The sequence below is a fragment of the Siphateles boraxobius genome, unplaced genomic scaffold, assembly GCF_051911475.1.
Source record: "Siphateles boraxobius isolate OS27281-9 unplaced genomic scaffold, OSU_SipBor_1 7, whole genome shotgun sequence".
Classification (NCBI taxonomy): Eukaryota; Metazoa; Chordata; class Actinopteri; order Cypriniformes; family Leuciscidae; genus Siphateles; species Siphateles boraxobius.
This window is the reverse complement of record NW_027509197.1, coordinates 10,640,459-10,663,518: the sequence shown is the minus strand read 5'-3', so window position 1 is coordinate 10,663,518 and position 23,060 is coordinate 10,640,459. Positions and strand designations below refer to the sequence as shown.

At 36.7% G+C, this 23,060-nt stretch overlaps 1 protein-coding gene across 2 annotated transcripts in view; it reads right to left on the bottom strand.

Annotated features, from left to right (window-relative positions):
• Positions 1–23,060, bottom strand: part of uxs1 (UDP-glucuronate decarboxylase 1) — a 90,962-nt gene that overhangs the window by 4,718 nt on the left and 63,184 nt on the right. For both annotated transcript variants that reach the window (XM_077215285.1, XM_077215286.1), the window contains 5 exons: positions 13,939–14,058; positions 13,408–13,451; positions 7,635–7,695; positions 3,740–3,797; positions 3,559–3,662 (listed from right to left, as the gene is read on the bottom strand). In XM_077215285.1, the coding sequence (XP_077071400.1) occupies positions 3,559–3,662; positions 3,740–3,797; positions 7,635–7,695; positions 13,408–13,451; positions 13,939–14,058 (387 nt within the window). The remainder of the gene's footprint in view (positions 1–3,558; positions 3,663–3,739; positions 3,798–7,634; positions 7,696–13,407; positions 13,452–13,938; positions 14,059–23,060) is intronic.

Here is a 23,060-nt window from a genome sequence, read left to right as displayed (position 1 = left end):
GAGACCTTGCGTGTGTTTGCTAGTGTGCGTGTGTGCCTCAAGAAGTGCATGTAAGACAGCATTTAACACGATCTTTTTAGACGAGTTCTGTAGCCTCCGGGCTAGTTGCGGGCGCCGCCATGTTGAATGAGACAACACGCGAGGGGAGGGGGAACAAAAGCAAGGAGGCGGGGGCGAGCACAGCGCAGAGAAGACAAAGCGGCGAAATCAGAATTAAATAAACAATATATCGATATATACGATATGTCAAAATCCATATCGTGTTTAAAAAATATCTCGATATATTTTAAATATCGAGATATCGCCCACCCCTAGTTGTAATTCAAGAATGCTTTGGAATATAGACCTAAGTTTGGTCTTGTTTTAAAGAAAACAATCAACAGATTATTACTGAAGTGAAAGCACTTCAAAAAATTAAAGTATGAAAAAGTTATGGAAGTTAAAATTTACAGTAAATCAAATATACTTTATTAATATATTTTTTTTAATATAAAATAAATATTTTACAAAATATATTTTACTTTAAAATTACTATAAAATGAAAGCTATATATCTAACCAAGTTGTGTTCCAAATTTAAAGTTGATATCACAAAAATTGAAGTTCCCATGAGATTTTGTTTAGGCGTTATACCAAAAATAGCCACCGGGTGCCATTGCATTCCATTGAATTTAATTGTATGCATTCTGCCATAACAAATTAATACATTTCTATCCAAATATCACTTCCGTCACTAAATATGGAACCTTGAGACTCAGACCTTTCTGACAATATGTGTTTTGTCAAGATTAGAACATTTTTGATAATAAATTATGAAAGATGATGCCCAAAAGGGGAGGGGCCTAATAAAAAAATACAGTTTCTATGGTAACGCAACATCCAATTTCAAAACGGTTTTTACAGGATGAATTCTGAGTTCGTAAGCTTTCAAATGATACCTAATTTATGATAACTACTAAAATATGTGATATAATAATAATAAAAAATTATATATATATATTATATAATATACTTTTTAGGGGACTTTTTACTTTACTTTTTAAAATATAATTTTATCTTTTTTTATTGACAAATACTAGATTATGTTTTATTATGAACTTTTAGCATTAAAAAACCAAAGTTTCAATTATTAAAAGTGTGTACGTCGACTTTTTGTGACAAAGGTCAGAAACTCCTGTAATGACGTCGATTTTTTGAGGTGCACTCTTGTCATAAATTCATATATTACTGTTCATACAAAATTTGTAAGAAAAAAACAGCGCTAAAATATCTATTCAGGAGTCTTAGACCATTCCAACGATATATAGTTTGTCATGATTAAATTAGGATTTAATAGTAATATTTTGAAGTAAATTTCGGTTGCCCATATACGGGCAGGTGACAGTTAAGGGGTTTTAAAGATAGTCAAATTAACTATAACTAACAGGTTAAACAAGCCATAGCTTACTTTTAGACGTGGTGAATGAAGTTCGACTGTTCAAGGTTGTGATGGTCGTCCGATATCCCTTGCCAGTTATTATGCGTACAGCAAATCTTCTTGTATGAATATAGTCAATTTCTAGTGTTTATATCCAAAAAGAAACGATGCTGGGAGATGTTTTTGTACTAAGCGCGCTCACCCTATGTATGTTTTTTCTGGGCTGGTGCAGTGTCACGCAATCGCGCAGAATCTGATGACTGGCGTCAATGGTTCCGTTGCTTTCACTTTGTTCATCAATTGATGTTGCGATGATAAATGTATATCAAGTCATTCTCGAATCATACAGCTCAAGTCAAGTCAAGTCTCAAGTCATTGGATCTCAAGTCAAAGTCAAGTCGAGTCATTTTCTTAATTTAGTCAAGCAAGTCTCAAGTCCTTAAATTTGCGACTCGAGTCTGACTCGAGTCAAGTCATGTGACTCGAGTCCCCCATCTCTGGTTCGATCAGATCTCCGTGTGGAGCACTGGCAGTTGTCAGACTCCTTGTGCATACAAAAATCTCACTGGATTATTACAATTATTGGCAAAAGGAATGTTTGGAAATGAAAACTGATATTTCCTACTGACACACTACAGCTTTTTTTTTTCTGTGAAAATAGTAATGTTCTGTAGTGTTACAAGTGTATTAAATGTTTAATTGAGGTTCCAATAGAATAGTATATAAACTGAGACAGTTTCGTATACTGAATTTAGCATTTAAGGTTACGATGGTGATGATATTTGCTGTGAAACAGTTTCCAGCAAGAGAGTCCTGTTTTCAGATTACTGCTCTCTATCGAGCCTGCAATTCCTGTTTCTCTCTATTGTCAGATAACTGAAACTCTTGGTGGCTCTTGGGAGCTTTTGTCTCAGCAGGAGAGTCCTGCCATTCCTGTTCTCTAGTCTGATTGGATTGGAATTGGTAACACTCTCAGTATAGGTCAGGTTCCCAAACCTGTATACATCATTTACATGCTTTGTTCATCACAATGTTAAGCCCTGCTCCTAAATGTATATAAATTGTAAGGTAAGGTTTCCCTTAGTCAGACCTGAGACGAGCTTGGAAGACTAGAGCAACGCACAGCTCGTGTTCTCAATAAAGAAACCTTCTTAAGACAACCCGAGTCTCCTGGTCTACGCTTCCGAGTTATCAACACTTTAGAAGAAAAAGTTCACAGACTTTTGTACAGTACTGTATGTATGCATGCATGCATGCATGAAAGAATGTATAGATGGATGGATGGATGGATGGAAGAATATGTATGTATGGATGGATATATGTAAGAATGTATGTATGTATGTATGCATTTATGGAAGTATAGGTATGGGTGGATGGAAGAATGTGTGTCTGTATAAATGGAAGAATGTATGTACGGACGGACGTATATATTGTATGCATAGATGTATGCATGTATGGATGGATTGAAGAATGTGTGTATGTAGAAATGGAAGAATGTATGTATGTTTGTATATACTGTATGCATGTATGGATGATGGATGGATGAATAAGTAATAGCTGATCCCAGTCATAAATCAAAAGTGCAGCAACTTGAGTTAAAAAAGTAAACCAAAATAATAACAAAATACAAGCACAAACAAACACCACCCCAGATGGACGGCCAGCCACACACATCGGCGCCATCTTGGTTGAACTTGCTGAAACTTCATGTAGTGTTGGCAGCTCATAACAGTTAAAACTCTATGTGGTATATAAGCCTGTGGTGTCTGATTTGTCAATACGTGTGTGTATCTTTTTTTTAATTTTTTTTATGTAAAGCACTTTGGTCAAGCACGGTTGTTGTTAGCAGGATAAGATGAATATGGATTCATGGATGAAAGAATGTATGCATGTACTTTTGTATGCATGTATAGATGGATGGAAGTATATATGCATGTATGGATTGATGGATGGATGAAAAAATGTATGTGTGGAATGATGCATGTACGTGTTTGTATGCATGTATAGATGCAATGGAATAATACGCATGTATGGATGAATGGAAGAATGTATGTATAGACATATGTATGGAAGAATGGATGGATGTCAAATAGGTATTGAATGGGTAAAACAGTGAGATGTTATGATCAGTCTAGAACTCACCACAGGTTCCCAGCCCAGAAGCATTTTGGCCTTGCGAATGTCTGGCCGTCTCCTCTGTGGATCATCCTGTGCTTCTGGAAGGAACTGAATATGACTGCGGCTCACTGAGGAGACATTCAGCGGCTGGGTGTTAATTCAGATTCTAACACCCCATTTGCAATTTTATAGAATTTCTACTTACTAACTAGACTCTTAATAAGTTGTGCAAACTCCAAAATGGTGTGTTCCTCTGGATTGCCCTAGAAGAGAGGAGTGCGCGGGCATGAGGAAGAGAGATCAATAGTGTTAGATGGGAGAAGGTCTTAATATAGTCTTCATCATTTAATGTCTAAAACTGAAGGCCAAGCAATTCACTCCTTGGACAATGTGCCCAGGGTTAAGTGCTATCAGTTCAATTCAATGTCACACAAAGACAGAATATTTCTGTAGAATGGGCTTACAATAGCTCTGAAATGTGGAATGATGTGACAGGCAATAGAGTGGTCTTTTTAGATTTATGATATCTGTCCAGTCCATTTAGAACAGTCTTTACTAGCTTTTATGCCCTGAAGGCATTTTTAGAGAGTTTTTTTTTCTTATGAGTGACATACACAGTAAAGACTCATAACTCCAAAACTAGAGCAAAGAGAGTCGAAAGGTAGGTATTGATTGATAGAAAACTTTATACATTTTTAGAAAAAATACATTTTAATTACATTTCTGAAAACATGTATATTCTGAAACATGTACATTCTGAAACATGTATATTATATGAAATATAATATTTTTAGATTTGAGTGATGGACTCTGTTGAGTTTGGGCTCTTTTTAATTGGAAGAATCTGCTATAAATAATGATGGGCTATCTTCCATGATTTATGCATGTCTTATGAAATTGAAAAGTGAAAATGCCACGTGAAAGCTTTTTATTTTATTTTTTTTACTGACTACTGATGTGCGTTGTCTGTGGTGTTTTATGTATGTTATAACTACATCTAAGTGACAGATTATGGTGAGTTTGGGCTCTTTTTAATCGTGAGAATCTGCTGTAAATGTATGTACACTTTGGGTTTAAGGGGTTAAACATATGCTCAGCTCATGTAATCAAATAAACAAAAATCTGATGTGTTTTTGGTTAATATTACAACGTATGCAAATATTTGTAACATTTCAAGTGGTATAAATTATTAACGTATTATGAACGAACAATAGCTAAAAATTATAAATTGTATATTCGTAAATTAACATTAATGTAGATTAATAAATGCTGTAACCCCCCCCCCCCCCAAAAAAAAAAAAAATCTAGTGCAATTAAATCAATAATATTATTATTATTAAAAATAATAAAAAAAATATTTTAGATACGTTTATTTAGTGTTTGTCATTTTAATTTGTTTTTTTAATGTGCAGCCATGGCCAAAAGTTGAGAACAACACAATTATTAATTTTCTGCCTCAGTTTTTTATGATGGCAATTTGCATATACTCCAGACTGTTATGATGAGTGATCAGATGAATTATAATTAATTGCAATGTCCTCCTTTGCCATGAAAATGAACTTAATCCCCGAAAAAAAAAATTCCACTGCATTTCAGCTCTGCCACAAAAGGACCGGCTGACATCATGTCAGTGATTCTCTTGTTAACGCAGGTGAGAGTGTTGACGAGGACTTCTGATTGAAGATTTTTGGAGGATGGCCTGGTGTCAAGAAAGGCAGCAAAGAAGTAACTTCTCTCCAGGAATAACATCAGGGACAGACTGATATTCTGCAAAAGGTACAGGGATTTGACGGCTGAGGACTAGGGTTATTTTCTCTGATAATCCCCTTTCCGATTGTTTGGGGCATCCGGAAAAAAGCTTGTCCGGAGAGGAAAAGGTGAACGCTATCATCAGGATGGGAATTGATAAGATTTTATCAATATCAATGCCACTGATGATTCTGCTTATCGTTCCGATTCTTTATCGATTCTCTTATCGATTCCTGATAGCACTGTGTGGGGAAAAAAGTAGTCATATGCTTTTTCGGCAAAAAAACAAGTGGTTTGATTTGTTTTAAAGCTTACACTTGAGTAAGCAAACTGAATAATAAATAAAATTTACAAAATAAATAAAAAACTCTTCTGTAAACAAGCATACAGGTCAGAAAATCTTCCTCCTTATATAGAATTAAAACTATTCTCTATAAAAACAGGGATGGAATAGTTATACATAATACAGTGTTTTCATAGAATATGCCTGTTATTTGTAAGACGCCAGTGATATTTAACATTTTATAACCCTGTTCAACGGAGGTTACGGTGCTGCTAGCTTGGGCAGTTGTACGCAGCGGATCAAAAACACGGCATTCCTGCAATTTAGTACCATGGGTTAATATATGTTTAAGCATGTAGCTTGTATTTGCACCCTTACACGAAATAACAGCCTTGCAGATATATAAATATCTGCCAAGTTAAAAATAAAGCCAAGCTTTAGATCATCTCTTCCTCTCCGTGATTCTCTCCTTTGCTCAAAACGCTTTGACGTCATGACGCACAAATGCGTAGGACGCCACGCTATGGTGCCCGGTAACGGATAAAAGGGACAGTTGTGAGTTCACGGTTTGTATGGCTGGGACTCGGAGCAGGAGCATCGATAAAAGGACTCGTTAACATCGAGGGCATACAATATCGATGGTCCTTAAAACTTGGAACCAGTTCTCGAGTGGAACGGTTTTCAATTCCCATCCCTAATCATCAGTCCTGTGTCATACCAACAGTAAAGCATCTGGAGACCGTTCATGTGTGGGGTTGCTTCTCAACCAAGGGAGTGGGCACACTCACAATTGTGCCTAAGAACACAGCCATTAATAAAGAATGGTACAAAAATATCCTCCGAGAGCAACTTCTCCCAACCATCCAAGAACAGTTTGATGACGAGCAATGCCTTTTCCAGGATGATGGAGCACCTTGCCATAAGGCAAAAGTGATAACTATGTGGCTCTGGGAACAAAACACCGAAATTGGTGTTTTCCATGGTCAGGAAACTCCTCAGACCTGAATCCCATTGAGAACTAGTGGTCAATCCTCAAGAAGTGGGTGGACAAACAAAAAACTCCATGCATTGATTATGCAAGAATGGGATGCCGTCAGTCAGGACGTGACCTAGAAGTTGATCGACAGCATGCCAGGGCGAAGGGTCAACACTGCAAATACTGACTGTTTGCATAAACATAATGTAATTGTCAATAAAAGCCTGTGACATTTATTAAATGCTTGTAATTATACTTCAGTATACCACAGTAACATCTGACAAAAACATCTAAAAACACAGAAACAGCAGAATTCGTGAAAATTAATATTTGTGTTATTCTCAAAACTTTTGGCCACGGCTGTACAGTTTTTATAATTTTTTTTATTTGATTTAGTACATCAAGTTAAACTCTTGCCAACTAGCTGAAATAAAAAGTTTTAATATTTCATTTAAGTAAAATTTTTTTATGGTTTTAGTTCCACTTAAAGGTTGTATCAGTGATTTCAGGCCCAACAATAAATGTCTAATCTTTCCTAACGATCCGCTAGCTGCCCGCCCCATAAGCATGCCGTCCAAAAACCGCGTCTCTGTAGGCAGCCTAGGCTCTGAGATCTGCACACAAAAACAAATGTGTACAACCACCACTCAAAACCAAAATAAAGTGTTCCAACCAATCACTGACAGGGGCGGGTGTTGTGAGGTTTTGCGCTCGTGCACGGCTGGATGCGAAATCGGAGGAACACCCGCCCCTGTCAGTGATTGGTTGGAACACTGTTTATTTTGGTTTTGAGTGGTGGTTGTACCCATTTGTTTTTGTGTGCAGATCTCAGAGCCTAGGCTGCCTACAGAGATGCGGTTTTTGGACGGCATGCTTGTGGGGCGAGCAGCTAGCGGATAGTTAGGAAAGATTAGACATTTATTTTTGGGCCAGAAATCACTGATACAACCTTTAACTGTAATAAGCCCATACTATTTTTGTTTTCAATTTGTAGGGATACAATTATCATTATAGCCATTCAACAATATTATAACAACTCAATTTGTGAATTGCCTGTAAGGCTTGTTGATTTAAGCAGAATTATAAACTCACCAGGTTAACTGGACTACTGATGTTACTGTTCATCAGGGACACCAGACCATTCACCAGATCACTGGGGGGAAGAAAAAGAAACAACGGCATCACGACACAGTGTAGTGAAAGAATGATGCAGATGTGATGACTTTAATGTGAAATGACGGGGAAACGAATGAAAATAATGAATAAAATGATAAACTATTGAAACTCATTTATTCAACTCATTAATTTGCAATTTGCAAATCCAGGTTGTATGGAGTCGTCACAGTTAATTTCCTCTTCAGGGCGTTCAGAAACGCATATATGAATTCCTTTAGTGTACGTTAGAGGGTGACACGGGAGTGGATTTTCAAACCTCTAGCGTCCCACTCCCACAAAAAAACCCTGTCCCGTCCCAATCCCACGAAAAAACATCCAATCCCGTCCCAATCCCAGAATAATGACTCCTATTCCCTCCCACTCCCGTAAAAATAAAAATAGGTTCGGTCTATGTTATAATCATAATATTTATCAGTTATCAGTTAAACATCCCTAAAGGGAAGCAATATGCCTACCTGTTGGAGCTCGTCTATAACATGTTTCTTTACTTTCTCGTAGCCTACTCGTCTTCAACATGATGAGAAACAGTCCGTGCACTGGGTAGCACATCGTCAACCTCAACGCTGCTTCCATATTTAGCTCCGATATTAAAAAGCTCTTTCGCGACTTAAATGAACCCTCATCCCTCAACAACAGAGAACGGTACAAACCATCGCGTCTGTATATCTTGACTTTACATTAATTGGCACCTTACGCTTTATGAATGATGAAATCGCCGGTTGCCTTGAGCTGGATGTTTTACATGTGTGACGTTGAAGGCCACTTGTGCCTGAATCAGAATGGTATTTAATCAATTGTCTGCATGTTTTGCAACTAGCGTATGGCGTTTTCACACTGTCTTTCTCAACACGTCTACATTTTTTGGTGATTTCAGACCGCCCTTAAATGTCGGTGAGCACAACTGATTGATCGTTTTCCGACAGTAGTCGTATCAGTGTGTCTTTCATGTCTGACTCCATTTTGATTGTGATTTTCGTGGCAACACAGTGTATGAGGGAAGCTTCTCTTATATAATTGGTGGTTGGCATTGTATACAACATTGTATACAATCCCATGAATATATTACAGCCACCAACTGGTACGGGTGTGTGGAGCACGTCATTCACTTTACCAGCCACAGCAAAGCAAACAGGAGAGCATAAAGAGACGGGGGAAATAGAATTTAGTTCAAAATTTAAATATTGAGTATATTTACAAAAACTGTAAATTTGTGTATAAAGTTGGGTATCATAGTTTTATTACGATTCCCGGTCCCGCCCACTCCCGCTGACATTTTTTCCTTTCCCGCCCCAATCCCGTGATACATAGTGATTTTGTTTCCCATCCCACGGGATTCCCGCAGGATTCCTGTGACCCGCGGGATTCCCGAAAAAATGTCAGCCTCTAGTGTACGTGTTGGTGTACGTGTGTGTGCGTGTGGGCCTGAACACAGTGGGGCAGCAGAGAGCTCGCTAACACACTAGCACAGCCATTCAAACATTCACGTTCAACATCACGTATTCTGTAGGTTTTTCTTCAAACATCCAGTCCATTCAGTCTCACACGCTAAGGATATTAATAACACTGCCTTACATCAACACCTCAGCAGCTCTCATCTACACATCTACAAGGACAAACCAAATAAACCCTAGCAGTACAAGTCCATTGAAATTATGATGCTTAAGATCTCTTCATTTTACATGCTAAGGCTTAATTGGATGCAATGGAGATTGTGAATAATGAATAGTTGAGGAATGCAAGGTCTGTTCAGGAACTGTGAAAGACTTTGCTAGAACTTTTTTGATTAGCACATTTAGATTTAATTAGGGCCTTGCGAGTGTGCACTGTGCAATTTCTCTCAGGTGTCTGCCTCCAATCCCTTCTCTAACTGGCCAATTTCAATGAGAAGTTACAAAGCATTTGTTTGAATGCTTTGTTAGCATTTATTTTTCACTGGACCCAGTTGCCCTGCCCACTGTGTGATTACACTGGCCCACAATCCCACTGTAGTTGAAACACCTTTTCTTTTGATTAACAATTAAATAAACTGTCAAGTGGTGAAGCAGTTTTGTGCTTGACACAATAATGGCTTAGTGTGGCTTGTTTTTCGATTTATGCCTGGTTAGGGAACTGATTGTGAGAAAATGTTCGGAATAAACGGGTTGACACAAACATTACATTTACTCATACTAACGGTTAGCGATTTTTCAACCCCCCCTAAGTGTTAAATACTTCTTACGCGTTTGTGCTTCACACATGAATTAGACCCCAGAATTACATTGTGTGGCTTTGGCTTGTTGAGGAGAGGTTTTCTGGTTAGCAAATGATAAAATAGGTTAAAAAATAATTAAATAAATAAAAAAAACCTGAGTTTTATACTGAAGAGGGACTTGCACAGCATAGTTTGACATCCAGGATTTCTTGCTTGCACGTGTCTAGTGACAACAGAACTTTCCTGTCCTCATCCAAATTCACACAAACAAAACACCACATAGAGTACACCTAATTTTATGCAGACCACAAATGCATACTTTAGAAGATCTAACAGCTGGATTCATCAAAGTTAGCAAGGCTCATGAAATCAAATGTTTATTTGAAATTCAAAGACTTGTTTAAAAGATATAGATTTGCTGTAAGCAAAGAGAAGTACTATATCGTTTGCCTTTCGTTATAATGCTTTTTTCACATACATTTTGTTCATAATTTTTAATTAGACAGAACTGTTAAACAAAGACAGTAATCTAATGAAGACAGAGAATGCAATCATCTGTGCTCAGACAGTGACGTTCTTTATTAGCTGTCAAAATAAAAGTTTCTGTGCTTTCAAAATAGACGCCCACTTCTGACACTTATAGCAGGGCCAAAAAAATTACTTTTTGCCACACCTGCCAACTGCCGGTGGCTTAAGAAAATGTACTGGCCATACATTTTTTTTTACCAGCCACGAAGCTGTTTTTGCAAAAACAGGCGATGATGACACCAAAATTTAAGATACCAGTGAAAAGTCACAATCATCTATTTTAATTTCAATACCACAGCTAAAACTACTAGCCTAACAAATATAAATTTAAACGTTTTTAAAGACAAGTAAACAGTCAGTAATAAAATACATTTTTAAATAAAGTAAATAACATTGCTTTTCAGGTTTTTCCAGGTAGGTCTGACAGTAGTTTTCAGGTACAGAAATTTAATAAAGTATGCAAATGTAAAATTACACTACATAGTCTTCACTGTATAAATTAAACATCCATATCAATTCTTATTAAAGTTAAAAAGGTTATTCTATAAGAGCAGTGAGTGACTTTCTTTGCCCTTTGTTGTTTAATTCACATTAAAAACACAGACAGCAGCAGAACTATTAGGATGCTGTCACTTTAAAGCCCCCTGTAGTTAATAATTTCATCCCAAAATCACACATTTAAATCTGTTTCCTTTGAAAAAATTTTTTTCATGCCTTAAAATAGCTTTAATACAACTCTACAACCTTGCTTCATTTAGTATACGTGGATTCATGAATATGTTAATTAGCCCCGTCTCCACTCACTCACACCAGCTCACAAATTCACTCTGCCAACTTACTGAGGTAAACTATGCACAACGGAATCACTCTTTACAACGTCAAGCACATAATGGTAATTAATATGATTAGCCTTTTGCTTGACTTTGTTATGAAACAGCTAATAATGTGCTGCTAATGTTACACAAACCATGTTTATGATGAATCAGACAAGGGCTGCAAAGCTATCTTTTAGAACGGTGTGGGCCGACCCTGGGAGGGGTATCAGAGCCTGTGAAGCGACGTTTACAACCAAGTTCCAAACTGAGTTTTCCTCCAATCATCTCTCCCATTCTTTAGTGTGATGATTGACTGATGCCTTTTCCTCCAGAACAAATGTATATTAATATTTAAGGGTTGGTATTTAAACTGGTAAAAAGGATTGTGAAATTTTGGCATTGTAATATCCTTATTTGTAAAGTAGGTAGGCTTCATCTTGAGGGTACACTCTTGGCATGTTTGGTTTGATTAAATTAAACTCTGGTGCGATTGCTCTGTTTGAATAAGTGTGAACACTGCCATCTGAACCCTTGTGTGCACCAACAAGCAAACCGAGACCCACTTTTCCAAACGAACTGGTGCAGTTCAAGTAAAATAAAAAACGCAACAAAGACAAAAGCTTTCTAATAGAAACAAAAACAGGACTTGATGTGATAATAAAAAAGACAGAATGCTCCATGTGGTTCTTTTTGTCATAGGAGTTATGTTGCCCATTAAAGTTCAACACAGGCATTGGAACCTCATCGGTTTGCATCCGATCTTTGTCTGTGTGCAACTGAGGAATTCCTGGAACTGTTTTGACTAATTTACTCATTTTAAAAGCGCTTTCTAAATTCTTAGCTGGAAAAAATAGCATCATAATTACGCACATAAAACATGAGCATTTAGCAGAGCACCCAGCATTGTTTTAAGTATTCGGCAGGTTCAGTCGCAAATTCGTCATAAAAGCGGTTTTGTTTTTTATCTTTACGAATGGTGTCAAAAATGACAGTGTGAATACTAAGTGAACCAGGACTAACTGTATCCTTTTCTTTTTTGGTCTGGACAAAAGCAGACACGTTATGACGAATTGCATACCTGATAAACATCACAGATACTGTAAGATTGATCTTTCTGGCCAATATTGTGTGGACAATGTGTTTAAGGGACAGCAGTTGAAACTATATGCTGCTTATATAGGATGTATTTGATGTGCTAAACTGCTACTTCCGCATTGGTTGGAGTGTGATGCAACACAACAGCTAATCCTGAATAGGTTTGGGCAATCCTGCTCTGATCTATATCATGTCACAATCTCTCAGTCTAAATATTTGGTGCCACATTTTGTGTGACCTCATTCATAGTTGGGAATAAGCAGATTGTACAAAATCCTGAGTAAAATAGTTACACTTTCTCACGAAACTGAGATGAAATGTTCTTCTATTTGGTTGGAAGCTTTCATCTAAAATCACAAGAGCTGTGATATACCTTCGAAAATACGAGCCTTTGAAATACCTTCAATGCAATTACCAGAAAGCATTAGTAATCCCATCAAAAGCAGACCTCCGTCTTTGAAAACGCCATGGAGCAATCTGCCAGGAACGTCTGTTTTTCCCCAATGTTCGTTTCATTTAGACAAAAGATAGGACTGCGCTGATGCAGTCAGGCTCATTTTAATACTTTGTTCCCTGTTGACGTGTTTCTTCATTTATGCACTTTTTTTGACATTACAGAGACCAGATGGGCTTTCTCACTACTCTTATAATTCACATGCACGATACAATTAGAAAAAAATAATAAACAAAACTAGAGGCGACAAACACTGCTAGAAATGGAAAGAAAAAAGGACAGATGGATGTGTTGCATAATTCTTTGTTTGTGGCTGTAGCTTTAAAAAAAAAAATCCATATTGCTTTAAACACCCCAAGTGCCTTGAAGGTTACAAGCATGGAGTTGAAGCTTTCATTTAAACAAGTAAAATGCTACTTTTTATTACATTCCTATATTTCATTGTTTTTGTGTTTTCATAATTGAAATGATGATACGTAATTACCAGTACAACAATACAGCAAAACAAATGCTGTGTCACTTACACATACTCTAAGAGCTCTTGGGAGGTATGAAACAAATGAAAACACAGCGATACTTCTATTTGAGTTTTATATTAGTGCTTACCTCACATATTGGAAAGCTCTTGTCTGAGACCCTGAACCGTAAACCTAAAAAAGGTGCAGGAGAAATACACACAGAATTATAATCAGAGTCGTAAGAGCAAATGCAGCAAGAGGTGCTACAAAGCGACTGAGGAACAGTCAATCCGTATGTGAAATCCTCATGTGAGCTTAAGTGTTTACAATAAGGAAACATGAACATTTAACAGTGTTTCTTCAACTAGGCACTTTTATATCCCCTGGGGTGCATTTCTATATAAAAACAGATTTAAAGGTTTTTCTTTTTGTTGTATAAAGGTCTTGTAAACATTCACCATGCCTTCTTAATTTTTCGTTACTTTCCAATGTATAGGAAAAAAATATATGTATAGGAAAAATATTTACTTAATTTTTATTTAACTTCAAATTGCAAGTAACACCCAGATGTGTGTCTGCTTGAATTTGAAATAAGTTGAAATAAGAGTTACTGTAGAGTTAGGAGGTGTAATTAACACTGCACATGGTACTTAATTTTAATGAGGTGAACGGGTCTTACCGTCAGCGGCTCTCCCTGTAAAGCCTGGAGAATGAAATTACTGACCACTCGCCCATCATTCATGTGCATGCGAGATCCGAAGGTATTGAATATCCGAGCCACCCTCACCTCCACTCCTTCCTGTGAGACACAGCCACATGCAAACCTCATCAACACGAGTTCGGATGCAAGTGTTAATTGCTTAGTGAACATGCAGCAATATTCAGTGAACAACACATTAAGATTATACGCAGATTAAGCTCAAAATATATTCCTTTTTCTTAAAAATATTGTATTGATACTTGAGATCCTTGTATCAATACCTTCACATTTTTGTTTAAAGACATGAGGCCTCTAGTGAAAGTGCATATATTTTGGTTTCCTTTCTGATTGAATCAAAATATAAGCAAAACATTTATTGGACGAATTCTTGTAAATGTCCATGAATCTAGAATCTATTAGTATTTGGTCCGCTCCTCTTTTGCTTCATTTACAGCAGCACTCGATAGTCACAAACACAAAAACTTGAGATTTGACAAAAACCATTTGTAATTTAACAGTGTCATATGACATCTTATTTCAAGCAAATGTGACATTAATCATTAAATGTCCTTGGTCCACGTGTCAAAATTGTTGAAACTCTCCCATTAAAAACCACGTGGCCACACACACACTCATTTCCAAGGTGTTGGTCATTGATGAAAAGCCTGTAGCAGGGGAAGATGTGTTTTTGCATCATGCAAATGTCAGTGCTTCTGAATGGCTAGCATCCAATCTCTCAATATATTTTGGACTGAAAGTGCAGCAATGTTCATTTCAACAGCTATATTAATATAACAGTATAAGCCTTAAGGCAGCTTTCAGGTCCTTGGAACTACTATTTCTGCTTCTCTGAAGTGTAATGACAAAACAAATAGTTTTCTAAGATAGTTCAAAATGTTTGGAGTATCAAAAGACAGTGCATTTCATTTCCACACTGATAACTACCAATACTCAGCTTACTGAAATAACCAATTTTACTGGTTTACAAGCATACCAATAACCCAGCAACACAAGAAAACCTTGATTACAAAAAGAAAATCAGGTTATTCCCCAGCAGCGTCGTCAAAACCTAATCATCCGTGTATCTGACTCTGAGTGTTCCATTTGTGTAGTCATGTGAGCTGTGATGTTAAATAAAGCATTAAAAAACCCAGGGTATTTCAAAATGTTAGCAGAAAACACATACGGACTCATTTTCCTCTTGTTTTTACAAATGTACCACTTATATACAGGGCTGGAGATGAGAACAAATTTTTTTGAATTGTCTTGGGTCATGTCAGAGTACACATCCATTTCTTCCTTTTCTGTTCCTTCAGTGCCGTGTCAAAATGACACATAACAATTAGAATAACTTCAAGGGTTGTTATATGACCAGTTGTGAGGGACAATACGAGTATGACATTTTATACCTGTTCAAAGAAGAAACATTATGAACAAACAGGTCCAATATCAATATCCAAATGTATATAATACCCTTAAATTATGTATATTTACACATATAGAGGGACATATTGGTACACACCAAGCCTTTCTTGAGATTTGACAGCTGTCATCTGGACAGATACTGTACAGTGGTAACACACAGCAATACCTTGATGTGCTGACTTATGTTGGCAAACATTTATTTGGTTCTGTTTTATATTCTGTTTTAATTTTATTTATAATAGATTATTGATGCAGGCCCTGTTTACAAATGGTATTAATATGCGTTTTGGTCGATGTACGTTTTGGTCTAAATACAGGTGTAAATGCGGTCTAAAACATTTTGAGCTTGTCCACTTTTGGCCGCTTCCAGAGGTAGTCGAAAATGCATTCAAATGGAATGCTTTCGTAGTGTAAACACTCATGTGATCGAATGCGCAAACAGACTGCCTACTGACCTAATGCGTAAAACATTATTATGGAAATCCCGCTACACAGACGGAATTTAAACTTTGGCTGGAGACCCAAGTTTAGTTTTTAGACGAAAAACTTACCAAGAACAATGGTCTCTCACCATTCCTGATTTCCGACACATATTCACCTCGTTCAGCGTGGTCTTGTTTTTCCGTCGTCTCTGGTTGTGTTCGTACAAATTGCGCGAGCTTATTTTGTCCATTCGATAATTTACCCGCCTATAGACCCTCTACTCGAAGAAATCAGGACACAATTGGACAAAAGAGAGGGATTAAAACACCAGGTGTAAATAGGAATGTGTCTTTCTCGTCTACTTGTGATCCGATCAACCAAATTGCATCTTAATACCAGGTGTAAACAGGGCCTTGATCTTAATAAAAATGTCTACATTAGCTGATGTTGATTAAGTTAATGTGAACATTAAGTTTAATGTTCAAAGACCATAATAAAAAGGCAAGCACATCGTATATGACCTATTTTCAGCGGCATTTGACTGTTTGATTCATACACTAGGCTATTTCAAATGGACAACAATCAAATGGATACAGAGTGCTTCTCAAGGTCTGTTACAAGTCGGTTACAAAACTTTGTTTAAATGCTAATAAAAATTGTTGTTAGCATGGCAATAAAGTATTGAATTATGATTATTATTATTTATATTAATGAAAATAGCATTAACATTACATTAATTTCTCCTGGACCTTGATAACCACAGCGCTATTTTTCAACTACTTACGACAATGTCTGTTCCTAAAATAATTCTGAGAGAATGTTGACATAAATGTGGACTAAAAGTCATCCAATTATGCTGACTCATGCCTGTTTTTAAAACCCAGAAGATGACAGTACAAATCTAGTCAAGTTTAAATTAGTACTTTTGTGTTCCGCAGAGGAAAAAGGGGGATATCATATTTTTGGCCATTTTTTTATTTATGATTAATAACTAGTCTAAAATTAAGAAACCCCTAGAGAACAGTAAAAAAAAAAACAACAAATAGATGTGTACATTTAAGATAGGCTACTTAATTTATTATTCCGATATCCAAATATGATAGTAAATCACACAGGAAAAAGGACTTTTATTTGTGACGTGCTGTCTTTGCATTTGAACATTGCACATTTTAAACAGGACATGCATTAGCTGAATAAACGTTAGCCAATACAAACATATTTTAGATGTATATTTTATAAATATTTTAGCCAATACAAACATATAGACAATAGTTGACAATGAATAGACAGGAGTCCAATAATAGCAAAACGAATCACTTATTCTAAAAAGAATATCAAGTATATAAGTTTAGATGAATCCGAAATATGGGGCTGTGTTAACAGTAAAACGTCTGTCTTTTAACGAATTTTAAAAACACGGATGGATAATACAAAATACTTTGACATTTTGACAGAAAAAAACACAACCTAAAAACAAAATTTAAACTTAGCCCGTCAACTTACAATTATCTTCTCTCTCTGTGCGCGCGGTCTGTTTGTGAGAGAGAGAGACCGCAGCACTGATAGAACGGTAGGCTACTTTTTAATCCATAAGTAACTAATATGCTAGTATTCATACAAAATAATTATGTAACATAATTAGGTACTTTAGTTATTATTAACAATAACATAACACATGCAGACTACGTTTCTCAACACTGAGAATGAATAAATAAATGCACGTTTCTCCAGACTCGTGCTTATCAGTAATCCACAAATTACAGAACTTTCATAATCACTAAGCCATAGCGATTTTAATTTTATTTAGATTTCTTGTTCATTTATATTTAAAACGCATACTTAAGCATTTTATAATTTGCATGGCTGAATGATGTTTTCCTCTTATCTGAGTGACCATGAATGAAGGAGTATTTTAATCCATGCGATCACTCCCGTATGATCATCGAATCCAGATTAAGTTAACTAAAAACAATATTTCAACTTTCCACATCCACCCCAGCCCGTTTACCTTCAGGCAGTGGCGGAACTAGAGTTTTATACATGGGGTGGCCAGGGGGTGGCCACTGCTACTTTCGGGGGTACACAGTACACACACACAGTGGAAAAGCTTGTGGAAGGAATTGGGTCAATCTGTTTGTGTCGAAGTGTTGAACATCCAAAATATTGCAGAAAACAAAGCTGAAGCACCAAGTAGATAAGATACCGCATGTGTCTGTTATGAACTGCTGCATTTATTTACAAAAATACTCACATTTACAAAAAAAAAATTTAATTTAATTTAATCTTTTATTAGATATAGCAGGCATCAAGCAGACATGTCCTTGAAAAAGTTAAACAATTTTATTGCCCATCAATATAAAATCTTATCCTGGGAAGATTAAATACAACATAATTCTTTCTTTATAATAATTCTAGTTCTAATTATTTAATTTATAATTATTTTTTTGTGTTCATTTTTGGGTGAACAATCCTTTTAATCTGGCAAAATCATCTCAACTTAAATTCCTGAATTTGGTATGTGATTGACTGCTTGTGTCTGGTAGATGCTCTGACCTGTTGCTGGTTCTGAAGTCTGACCACACTGACTCTGACTAGCCAGTGGTGATGCAAGGGCTGGGGGGTCTGTTTGCACCTGATCTGCCTGTTAGTCCAGTCATTTTAAGCCAAAATGGGGGTCAACCTTGAACAAATTGCAACAAGCAAACTCAACTGATTTTGTATTCTCAATATGTCCTGAGTAAGGAAAAAAAGTCCCAAAGTATCCCATTAGGGAAAGTTTAGAAAAAAACACAAATATAGCCTTTTTCTTACGAGAATAGGGTAAAAAGTTTAACCTTTAGATATCACCATGAAAATTGATTACTTTGATTGATTACTTACATCAAGACAAACAAAAAATGTATTCCAAGTTTTTAAAAATTGTTTGTTAAGATGGACAAACGGTGCATAATCTAATTACGTATGTGGTAATTTGCATAAATACCACAACAGATCTAAACATTGGGTCTAGCCAGGTGAAAATGTCTTGTTGAATCTTGTTGACATATAACAGTAAAATACTTAATGTTAAGGTCTGAATGGAACCCATTTAGGCTACCCATGAGCATTAATACATAGAGGCAGGAAGAAGTACTTTAGAAACCAGCCTTTTTTAATTATTAAGAGATGGGGTTTGGGGCTGGGTCTGTGCGACTGTTTCTGGGGGACGAGTCTAAGGGAAGAACAGGAGACAAGGGTAAGGAGAATGCAGAAGACAAAAGGTAAGTAAAATAAAAAGTGAATCCCCAGAAACAGATTTCGAAACTTTCCCCTAATGGGATTCTTAGGGACTTTGTTTCCTTACTCAGGACATAATGAGGATACAAAATTATTTGAGTTTGCTTCTGTTGCAATTTGTTCAAACTTTTTTTCATAAAATGACTGGACTATGTTTGTGCTTATTTTAAAATAACTGATATCTCTCCCTTTCTTTTCATGTTTAATTGACCCTGTTCAAAAATATGACAAATTTAAAATATGATTCCAATCATAATCACATTCTAATCATCATCCAATTACCAACATTTAACTCTTTCTTGCCAGTATAAAAAAAAAAAGTGGTTTTGGTAATTTTCACAATTTCATGGCACCCCAGAATATTTTGTTGTATGAATATCTGTACATACCAAAAGAAAGAACAAACCCTGTGCTTTTAAAACAAAAACAAAAAAATAATGTTATTCTAGCTTCGTGCATCTTTTTTTTTTATCAACACTTGAATGTTGGCAAGTTTCATAAAAAGCAACATGAGCAAAAAGCTGAGAAAATCGCATTTTTATCAAAGACTACATCTAGATAAGATTCATAATGATGATCAAAACACAGTAGATCGAGTCCATCAACAACCTACACCCATAAAGCTTCATAGTCCTATAGTGATCGCATTATGATATCGCTTGTTTCTGCTCTTCTTTGCCTGCGTTTTGATCTCCTATCCTCACATTAGCTAGAACATTTGTATACTGTAACGTAGGCTACACACGGCAAGGTACTGTATATGCGTGTATTAGGCCTAATGTAGGCTATTGGGAGCAAACCACCCTGATGCTAAACCTTAAAAGCTTACTTCAAATATGATGTTTTCTTATTCGGTGAAGTTCGGTATCTTGCAACCGTCTCTCGTCCTCTGCTCGTCCGTTTGAAAACTGCGCGCGCCGCGCTGCCGGCGAACGTAATTTAAAAAAAAAATCAGCATCAGCAACTGCCAGTAGCAAATAAAATTTTGGGGTGGCACCCGGGGTGGCCAATCGCATGTCAGGGGTGTCCAGTGCCACCCCGGACCCCCCTCTGGCTCCGCCACTGGTTTCAGGAGTCAGAAGTGCTGTGACTACTATACTGTCCTCGCTTATGAACTCAGTCAGACGTCGGGCCGCGGGAGTGGAAGAGGATCGGTCTTGCTGCCGATTTTCACTCTTTTTAGTGATAGGCCGCCTTACGCATCTGTCAATCATCCCCGCTTGCTATTTGGGGAATGAACCCAGCGCTATGATTGGTCGAACTCCGCTTCTTTTGCTGTTGCTTGATTTGAGGACTGCGCGTGCACAGAAGCGTCACCAGGTTTTTGCGTAGTTTAGAGTGACAAATCGTACCACCGTACTTTGAGGTCAAAATGCGTACCCACTACGCAAAATGCGTACAGGTTGGCAGGTCTGACAACGGTTAAAAGGCCAGAACACACGGTTACACACATTTAAAACATTAAATAATACTCAAAAGAGACATCACAGGGAATAAGCAAAGTGAAGAAAAGGTCAATGATTAATTATTTCTGCACTACAGCATTTTCATTCAATGGAACTGCAAATATAATGCTTTCCAAAGACTCATAAGGACCCTTCTGCACCACAGAGCCGTTGTACTTAAACTTTCAGGGAATTTAAAATATGAATGGCTTACTTAGTCATCTCTGCACAATAAGCTTTGTCAGGGCAAACTATTTTAACATGACTATCTTACCTCTGTTCCCATGAGCAATACACAGTACTCAAACTACAAGAATGTCCATGTAATGACCATGAAATCGAAATTGACAAATCTTATTTTTTATGAAATGTTGCAGTGTTTATTAATGATTTATCTATGAACTGAACTAACAGCTATAATATGAGCCATGCAAATAAAACAATACAGCGTATAACTGCAAAATACGATATTAGCTACATAAATCATTAAACACAGTACATGCCATTGTAAAGCCTGTACTTGTGCCCACATCAAGCACTGGCCTTGGAACAACGTACGAGAGATATAGAGAGTTTATCAAGAATAGTTGAATGTTTTAGGTTCAGTAGTTCTATAATTATCTCTGTGGGCATGCATAAAAAACATGAAAACTCTCATAAATAGCATTATAAATGAAAGATGGGTTGCAAAAATGCCAGACAACACATAACAAGGACAAAACAAGGACAGCTAAGTGGCCTTTTTAGAAAGGGAAGGCACCTGCCTGATTGCAAGGCTATCATGTGATTGCATGGCACGCTTTAGTTTTAATGATGAGGCTGTGTGTTACCGTGATTTTACCACTGTTCAGACACAAAGCCTAAAGCAAGTGTGTGATGCCGGTGACTAAAATGTTAGGTAACTTGAGTAACCTTGAACCTTTTGCTGAAAAAAGAAAATAAATAAAGTGGCCTGTGCACATGCACAATCACAAACCAAGTTTGAGTCCAACTCAAGTCATTTTCTGATCCCGGGCCCAGTTTTCCCATATGCACTATTCTTAAATTGTCACATTTGTAAATGAAAGTCAGAAAAAATAAACAGACACACTCACGTAAACTACTGTAAAATCTCATTAACATTAAATCTTAATCTCATTATCTTAATCTTAAATTAAGATTAAGATCTTAAATCTTAATCTCATTTAATTTAATCTCATTAAATCTCATGCAAAGTGCAGGACATTTCGACCTAAATTGACATCTCAAAAATACCCTGGAGCAATACGTGTGGGGTTGGGGTTGGCTACATTTGTAGTGAAAGAGGATTTAAAACAATACTTTCTATTAGTTTGAATATGGACTGAGAGAGCTTTTTGATCAATGATGGGTCTAAACAAGAACATCTAAACAAATATCTGATGACTGAGGTGATGGTGGAGACACAGAGCTGAATAACAGGTAATGCCAACAGAAGGAACATTCCAGAAACTGGTGTGTTTGTGAAGGATGGTGATGTAATGGGAGGAGGGACAGCAGAAGGGAGTGAAAAGGACTAAGTAATTTAGAAAGAAAGACACAGATAGAGGTTAACCCTCTGGGGACGGATTGGGCGGTACCGCCCAAAATGACATACTTTTACAAATGTGTAATTATCTTAAAAACTATTAATGATAGAGAGATGCGGTCTTTTTTGCCGTCTTCCTCAGATTCTGCTGAAAACAGTGATAACAAACTTACCCGGCTTGTATACACACTTCCTTGTTGCGCAATACCACTTCGTCAAAGGCCAATGAAATCGATGTTGTTTGGCAGATTCACGAGCAACAACCAATGGAAATATAGCCGATGGAGGAATATTTTTCTTACCCAATCAGAGGAAGGTTACCATGACGTATTCTAGCAAATTGGAGGACTCTGTAGCCTTGCAAGGGGTGGTACTATATACTATTACGCAAACAGCGTCTCGTGGCAGAGATGACAGAAAGCAAACGGACGCGTCGAGTGTAAACTAGGCTTTACGGAGCGAGAGCGCACAGAGATATGAGAGAGAGACAGAATAATTATAATATATATACACACATACAATTATAGCATTATTTATTGTTTTAGCACTTTTATGATGGCAAGCAGTAAATGATTTACGGTGGAACAAGCTCTGGAACAATTACTGGAGAGTGACGAGGAGAAAGCATTGCTTAGAAAATTCTAAGCATTCCTAAGAAAAACGCCTGGGACTATTTGTAAATAAAGTTAAATTTTTCATTGTTTTTTACACATTTTATTTAACAATTACACATGTCTGTCAAGCAAAGGCTTTGACAAATATATTTTTTGTTCAAAAACTGTTCACTATTGTTGTGTGATTTACAGAAAAATAAATGCCAAAAATCAAATTTCCGTTTTTGAAATTCTCTAGTTTATGGTACATTTTCACTCATACTTCCTTTATAAACATATTACATGTGTGCTTATGTTAGCTTAGGGTCTTCTGAATCCATAGATACCAAACACATAGTGTTCCATCTCCATTACATATAGTTTATAAGCCCA